The following is an 8276-nucleotide window of genomic DNA, read 5'->3' as shown; positions in this document are numbered from 1 at the left end:
AGATACACTTCTCGCCTTTGTCATCTAACTTCTTCCTTAATTGATCTGGTACGTGGGCATAAGCAATACACCCAAAGAATCTGAAATGATGAATGGAAGGCCGCTTTCCACTCCAAGTTTCTTCTGGTGTTTTATCACGAACACTCTTTGTTGGACATCTGTTTAAAATATGAACTGCTGTTGCAACTGCTTCTGCCCAAAACTCTCTAGGCATTTATTTTGACTTGAGCATGCATCTGACCATATCCATGATGGTTCTGTTCTTTCTTTCAGCAACTCCATTTTGTTGAGGAGTGTATCTAGTTGTTAGTTGGTGTTGAATTCTGTGTTGCTTAAAGTATTCTGAACACGCAAGATATTCTGTTCCTCTATCTGTTTTGAGAATTTTGATTTTATAGCCACTTTGTTTTTCGACAAACGCCTTGAATGTCTTAAAGACATCACATGCTTCTAATTTCTACTTCAGAAAGTATACCCATTTATATCTACTAAAATCATCAATAAAAGTGATAAAGTACCTGCTACCACCATTACTTGGAACTTCTACAGAACAGAGATCTGAATGCACAATTTCAAGTAATCTTCTAGCTCTCCATGACTTTCCTGTAGGGAATGGATCTCTGTGCTTCTTTCCCAGTTGACAAATCTCACAAACACAATTGGGAATATGAATCCGTGGTAGGCCAGAAATAAGTCATTTTCTTGACAGGTAGTTTAGGCCAGAAAAATGAAAATGTCCAAACCGCATATGCCACAACCAATTATCATCAAGTATCACAGAACTCCTGCAAGAGGGATTAACATGTTGAATTTTTAATGGAAACATTCTATTTGAAGTCATCTTTGCTTTATCTATGAACCTTCCGTTGTTGTCAAACACAGTGTAATATCCATGATAAGTTATCATCTTATATCCCTTCTCAGATAATTGCCCCATACTCAGTAAATTGTAATCAAGTTCAGAAGCATAGAAAACATTAGAAATATAACTCAAAGAACCATCTTTCAATCTAATTGGTATGTGCCCTTTTCCTTCGATAGGAATCTTTGTACTATTACCAAACTTCAATAATAGTTTAACTGAATCATCTAGAGAAGAAAATAACTCCTTTCTACCAGACATATGATTACTACAAGCATTATCCAAGTACCATATATTTTCATCTTCAGCACATGAATTACTTGTAAAAAATAAAGTCTGAGTACCCGGATTGTCATCAGTATTTTGATGCTGATTTTCTGTAACGTGTGCTTGATTGTTATTCACCATTTTGAATCTGCAATTTGCTGCTTTGTGTCCATACTTTCCACAATGAAAGCAATTGAAATTGGTTCTTTCTTGATAAAAATTGCTTCGACCTCTTCCTCGGTTGACAGGTCTGAAATTCGTTCCACCTCTTCCTTGATTAGGTGGTGTAAAATTATTGTAACTTCTTTGGTTGTAATTGCCACGACCTCTACCTCTGAAACTTCCTCTACCTCTACTTTGAAAATTAAAATCACGACCTCGTCCTTCTTGTGTACGGCTTGATTCTGCAACGTTGTTGAAATTCACTCGACTTTTCAGGGCTTCTTCGATTGATTTTTCCGATTTCTCCAGTATTCTACTGCTGTGGCTTTCCATGGTTCCTTGCAACTCTGCAATCGTCATGGTATCCATATCATGGGACTCCAGTATCGTAGTCACCACATGGTCATACTTCATCGGCATGGTGCGAAGAATTTTCTCCACCACTTTGCTATCGGGCATATCTTCTCCATAGACTCTCATTTTATTGACAAGATCTGTAACACGAGTAAAATATTGCTCAACAGTTTCTGAGCTCGACATCTCATACCTTTCATATTCTCTTCTTAAAGACTGTAACTTTGCTTTTTGAGCTTTATCTACGCCTTTGTATGACAGCTTCAACATGTTCCATGCTTCCTTTGCACTTTTGGCATTTGCTATTTTGCCAAACACCGTATAATCTACTCCTTGATGAATTTGAGATAGCGCCAATTGATCTCTCCTTTGTTGGGCAGCATCTGCTCCTTCTTGCAAACCTGGTTCAATGAAATTCCACAGGTTCTGGGCCTTCAAATGGGTAGACATCAAAGTCTCCCAATAACTATAATCGAGTTTCCCATCTAACTTAGGACCGGACCACACAATATTGAAAGTGTTTGCCATACCGACTCTATGAATCAATAACTATGTGAGAACTTCTCCCACACCTCACAAGCTCTCACACACCAGGCGCTGGATTAACCTGCTCTGATACCAAATGTAAGTATAATACCCACAACTTACTTGGTCCTAGGATCACTCACTCATATAAATGACGCTATCATCAAACTCACTAACACTCATAAAACAAATGAGAGAATTTCAAAACATACTCATTTTCATTATGAAACACATATACAACAAGGCATATGTGCCTTTATATAGGCAATGCTTCCTACTAAAATAATAATTTATGAATCACAAATCAATTTTGTAATGACTACCATGCTATGAGTTGTCTTCATGAATCTTCCTTCAACTTATATTTATGTAGTTTCTATAATCTTCTAATTTAGGTTGCTTGGTCTTCAATTTCAATTCAATTTGATTTTGAATTTCTTCAATGTTGTAGAATGTTGTAATTGTACTATTCTCTTGAATGTTCTTCAAAAATCTTCAAGCTTCCAATATGTTAGCTTCTAGCAATATCTAGCAAATTGATGATTATTGTATTCAACTAAAACTTTGCTTCTTCTTTGACCATTTTGACTTCAAAAACTCTTCATGAAAATTCTAGTGATGGAAGTTGATTTATAATGAATTAACACATATTATTTTCTAATTTTAATTCTAAGGCTATTTTTAGTAATTTTTTTATAAGTATATAAAGTTTTAGTGTATAAATGTTATGAAATTACTCATCCCAAAAGTTTAAACTGATTTTGTATAGGCATTTTTCATTTCTTTTATTTGTCTTATGCTATTTTTTTATTTTTGAGTTCACCAAGGATCGAACTCTTGACCTTTCGAACATAGAGCTTTGATACCATGTTATAAAATCACTCATCCTAAAAACTTAAGCTGATAAGGAAAAACAACATTAATAATTATATCTCTAATAATAAATATGGCTATTAATTAAAATTTTATTTATCACATATTGAATTTGTGAATAAAAAAAAAGAAAAAAGAGCATTGGCTTTTATGAAGAAAGTGATAATAATAAGAAAAATAGATATTTTCAGTGTTGGGAAGATATAACTGGCATGCAGTATAAGACAATTACAATAATAATACACAGTCTTTAATTTGCTGCAAAAATATTTAAAATAATTAAGATTAGGCTAACGTCCTGAGATTTCTTTTAAATTTAGTGAAAATTTTTAATTTATTTACAAAATATATAATATTTTTCTTCAAACTTATTTAGTATTATTGCACTGAAACTTATATCTTATAATAAAACCTAATAACATCATTATATATATTGTAAACAAAGTTTAAAAAAATCAATAAAATTCAGACAACAGAAATTAAATCATGGTAATAAATTTCCTTAAATCTAGATATTTATTTTGTTTTTACTTAAGATAGCAATTTGAATTGGATTTTTTTAAATAAATAAAATAATTAATACTATATATTCAAACCGATATTTACAACACTGCAAACTAATAATATATCTCATTTGTAAATAAAATATGTTTAATTTTTTTGAAACATATATTTCGTTTGTACTATATAAATATTTTGTTTATATTTATTAGTAAATATTATATTTACTTAAAAAAATTGGGATCCAATTAAAATTCTGAGTTGTTGATATGTACAAAATATAAGACCATTTAATGTGATAAAATGATAGCTCTAGTTTCTAGGGATGCCTCTCAGCTGGAGCAGAAAACTTAAAAGGCAAGCATTATATGCAGAAGCTCATGATCCAAGCCAGCCTAAGGCTATATAGAATTATAGATACTTTCATTTCATTTATATATTCATTCTCATTTCTTCAAAGAGTGATGCAAGCTGTCCTCTGTTTCTATCACTTAATCACTCTTTTGCCATTTCCTTCTTCATCTTCATAATTATAGTATAGGCTTCACCACACTGACGTAACAATGTAACAATACTCTTGTATAATAACCACACCACAATGGAACAAATAAAATTTCAAATAATAATAAGGGTTTCTTAGTAGTTATACATTGTGTAAAAAATTAAAATATTTTGAGTTTTTCTATATTAAAATAATAGTATCTGAAAACTGAAAGAGAATCCACTTTAATTTCTTCAAATAAATAATTACAAGAAAAATCAAATCTCGTTCTCAATACACTTAGAAAGCAACATTTTACCAAATGCAACTCATTATTTCATTGGTTGTAAAGCTGATGTGATTTTCACATAAACTCTTTCCTTCTTTGCATTTGGAATGGTTATTTAGCTTGACAAATGCCTGAACAACTGTCTCTTCGGTATAAAGAAAAAACACAAAGAATAATAATAAGTAAAAAATTATAAATACAAATAGCAAAAAGAGATGTTTTTATTTTTTGTTTCTCACAATATCTTTTAATCTAATGAATTAAAAATTAATTTATTGTAAATCGAGACTACATTTTAAATTTTGGTGTTAATTAATAAATTATTACATACATAACATAAAATTTAAATTTTTGATACTTAGTAAGCAAATAAATGAAATAACTAGTTATTATTGGAATGAGGTCACTTTGTAATTTGATTGATTGTCCTTGCATTGAAGTTCAAAGAAGTCTCTTTCTACAATTTGTCATCAATTTTGTCACATATATGATTAAGGAGTCAGTCCTTGATTCCCTCATATATATATATAACATTAATTAGTCAATAGGGTTCCATATATTGAATGGGCTGTGTGGCCCAAATACCACCAAAGTGGACCAATAAATAAATACTGACCTCCACAACAACCAAAATGTATTACTATTAATAATTAATAATAGCATTGATTAAATAGTAATAGATGCAAAAGTTAAGTCATTCTTATTATACAAACTTAAACAATTTTTTCCCCTAGCAAGATCATTGAATGTGAATTTATGAAAGCACTGTACTTCTGTTTATTTGCTTTAAAAACAACATAATGTTGTAATACATATACATGCATCATTATTAATCCAATGGACAAACATAATAGAAAAAGAACGGGGAATCTCAGTTTGGGATGCCAATGGTTACTTTAGGTGGATATCCCTTTTCCTCTCCGTTTTCGTTTTTCTTCTCGTTTTAGTTTATGATTTTTTTTTTACGAATTTTTATTTAATTATTTTTACAAGAATAGCAAATATTTATAGATATCAATAGATATTATCTTTAATTTTTTTTAAAAAATTAACATAAAATTTAGAATATAATTTTTTAAAATTCAATAAAGTTTAATATAAGATAATATATTCAAAATTCCAAACACAATTTAATATAATCCAATACAAACATTAAATATCTAATATAACAATTTATAATTTTATATATAAGCTAAGTGAATGCATTTTAGTAAATTTTTAGTTTATAAAAATTTTATTAGGTCATGTTTCGGATCCGATTCTCGGATTCCGTATCGGAGCAGTTACAACTCGATTACATAGGTCGAGACATCAATATGGTTCAGACCGGTCAAGTAGCCACAAATGCCTAACTAAACATTCGAACTCAAATACTTTCTTATCTTAGTCCACAAGATAAAGATAAGATAACAACACAAACTGTATAAAGGGAGCCAGAAGCTCCCTCAGGTACATTACACATTCTTAATTCTCACCTATACCTGTCAGATCCATTCTGACTTGAGCGTCGGAATGTCTTTGTAAGTACCAGCCATTGCCACTCCAAGAAGATCCGATCCTGTCACCACCCAAAGCTGATGAGTCCCTAATCCATCTTACAACCTGTACCGGCAACTTTCAATGCATTAGTGCCATTTGTGGGAACTTGCTAAGCCTCTGCGACATGACGGAAGAATTCAAAGAGCGATCCTCAAACCTTCACCATGAGTTAGACCCACCCAACCCGACGAACGAGCCACAAAACAACGTCCCCCCGGCCGACCCACGGGAGGATTACCAGCACCGTGCATCACCAATCGATCCCTAATAGGCAGCAACCAAAAGAAGACAATCACTAACTCAATAAAGACAGAGCAACCGATGGCCTAGGAGAGAAAGTAATCCAGATTATCCAAGATCTCTATCAAAGGGTACAAACGCTTGAAATCCTGGTCGCTTCCAAGGAACGATATCATTCAAAACATGCAAGCCAAGCGACCTCCAGAAGCCGATCACGGCAAGAAACCAAGAACGAAAGGTCGCCCAAATATCGACACGAGAAATAGCGGGACCGCAGCTATGGAAATGAGTCTAAAACTATGAAAGCTCCACATTGACGACTCATCAAATACCAACTCCGATGGAGTGGGAATAATACTGAAAAACGGAACGAGTTTGCTATCGAATAGTCCATTCGCTACGAGTTTTCGATCTCTAACAACCAAACTGAATACGAAGCACTCTTAGCCGGATTGATGCTAGCCAAAGAAGTCGGCGCAAAAAGGCTAGAAGTCTGCAGAGACTCCTAGATAGTTAGCTTCCAAATAAATGGGGACTACTAAACATGGGACCCCCTATAACAACAATACTTGTCCAAAGTCAAGGAACTAACCGCCAAATTGATGAGGTAACCATTTGGCACATTCCTAGTGAACGAAATGCAAGGGGGACCTACTCTCTAAAATGGCAAGTACCAAGTCGGTCCTGACAAACCAATCACTAATCCAGGAAGTCGTCAAGACACCATCCGTCGCGACCACAACCTCGGCAAACTTACTGGTGTCAAACCAACAATCGTGGACCACCCCGATCCTCCGATACCTCGTCGATGGGGACCTGCCTAAGGACCCAAAAGAGGCAAAACGCATAATGCTAGAGGCCGTTAAATACACCACCATAGCGGGACAGCTATACAAACGAGGCTTGTCCCAACCCCTCCTCAAGTGTATAAAACCCAGCGACACGGACTACATACTTCATAAAATTCACGAAGGAAGTTGCGCCTACCACGTCAGGGCAAAATCCTAGCATAAAAGGTTATTCGAGTCGAATACTTATTACTCACCATCATCAGAGGCTCTCTCCAATTGGTCAAAAGTTTCAAGAAATGCCAAGTCCATGCTAACCTACACCAAGCAGTAGCGTAATAACAGCGGATCACCCCTTCGGAACTTTGGAAATCGACCTCGTCAGTCCGTTTCCCACGACTCCTGGGCAACTCCAATTTCTTATAGTCACCATTGACTATTACACCAAATGGATCGAATCCAAAGCATTGGCCACGATCATGTCCACCCAATGCCAAAAAAATTTTTGGAGGCAAGTCATAATCTGGTTCAGAACACCTAAGACCATAATCTCTGATAACGAGACCCTGTTAGTAGACAAGTTCTCCGAGTATTTTTCTAGAGGGACACAGCATCTCCCAGAGGTTCATCTCGATGGAACATCCGCAAATCAATGGCCAGGTAGAAGCGGCCAACAAATTCATCGTAAAAGGGCTCAAGAAATAGCTAGACAAAGCCAAAGGCCTATGGGCCGACGAACTCAGGTCAGTACTCTGGTTATACCGAACATCACCTTAAACCTCAACTAGAAAAACCCCCCTTCCGGTAAACATATGGCTTGAAGCTATTATCCCGTAGAAATCGGGGAGCCAAGCCCCCGAAGGTCCGCTGGGGGACACAATGAAAACATAGAACGGGACCTCGCGGACGAGGTAAGAAGAATAGCCCACCTACGGAAACTAGCCTTAAAACAAAAGGTGAGCCTAAGGTACAATTTAGGCATAGTGAAAAGAGACTTCAGAAAGGCAGACCTAGTCTTACAACGCAATGATATCGGCCCCTCTACCCCAAGAGAAGGTAAACTCACATCCAACTGGGAAGGGCCGTATCGAATTAAGTCGGTAATCAGAAAAGGAGCCTACGAGCTGGAACGACTTAACGGGCAGAGATACCGAGGTCATGGAATGCTGCAAATCTACGGTGTTTCTACTCATAGAGAAGCCCTAACGATTTGGTAACTTTGTCAAAATTTTTTGTTTAGCTGTTTTGCAAAATCTCTCTTAGTTCTTTAATGGTCCATTTACTTTTATTTCGTATTTCCGTTTCTTCGGGTAATCTTTCCTATCCGGTAATACCTGAAGGTTTTAACGAGGCCCACCATTTAATAAAAGTCACTTTTTTCTATTTTAAACAACT

At 35.1% G+C, this 8276-nt stretch overlaps 1 protein-coding gene across 1 annotated transcript; it reads right to left on the bottom strand.

The window, feature by feature from the left end:
• Window positions 1-694: 694 nt before the first annotated feature.
• Window positions 695-2173, bottom strand: LOC140175157 (uncharacterized). The gene is made up of 3 exons (XM_072202091.1): window positions 1525-2173; window positions 861-1089; window positions 695-785 (listed from the first exon to the last, which is right to left on the bottom strand). The coding sequence occupies exons 1-3, from the start codon at window positions 2171-2173 to the stop codon at window positions 695-697; spliced, it is 969 nt and encodes a 322-aa protein (XP_072058192.1).
• Between the last annotated feature and the right edge of the window lie 6103 nt (window positions 2174-8276).

The sequence above is a fragment of the Arachis hypogaea genome, chromosome 9, assembly GCF_003086295.3.
Source record: "Arachis hypogaea cultivar Tifrunner chromosome 9, arahy.Tifrunner.gnm2.J5K5, whole genome shotgun sequence".
Lineage (NCBI taxonomy): Eukaryota > Viridiplantae > Streptophyta > Magnoliopsida > Fabales > Fabaceae > Arachis > Arachis hypogaea.
Note: the sequence above shows the minus strand (reverse complement) of the source record. Positions and strands in the feature narration are given on the sequence as shown.

Excerpts from the sequence above, each read along its gene's own strand:
- LOC140175157 (XM_072202091.1), bottom strand. The coding sequence starts at position 2,173 with ATGGCAAACACTTTCAATATTGTGTGGTCCGGTCCTAAGTTAGATGGG. Across the intron at positions 1,090-1,524 it reads CAACGTTGCAGAATCAAGCC|ATGATTCAGTTAAACTATTA; the intron begins GTACACAAGAAG and ends TTTCTTCTCTAG. Across the intron at positions 786-860 it reads GTGTTTGACAACAACGGAAG|GAGTTCTGTGATACTTGATG; the intron begins GTTCATAGATAA and ends TCCCTCTTGCAG.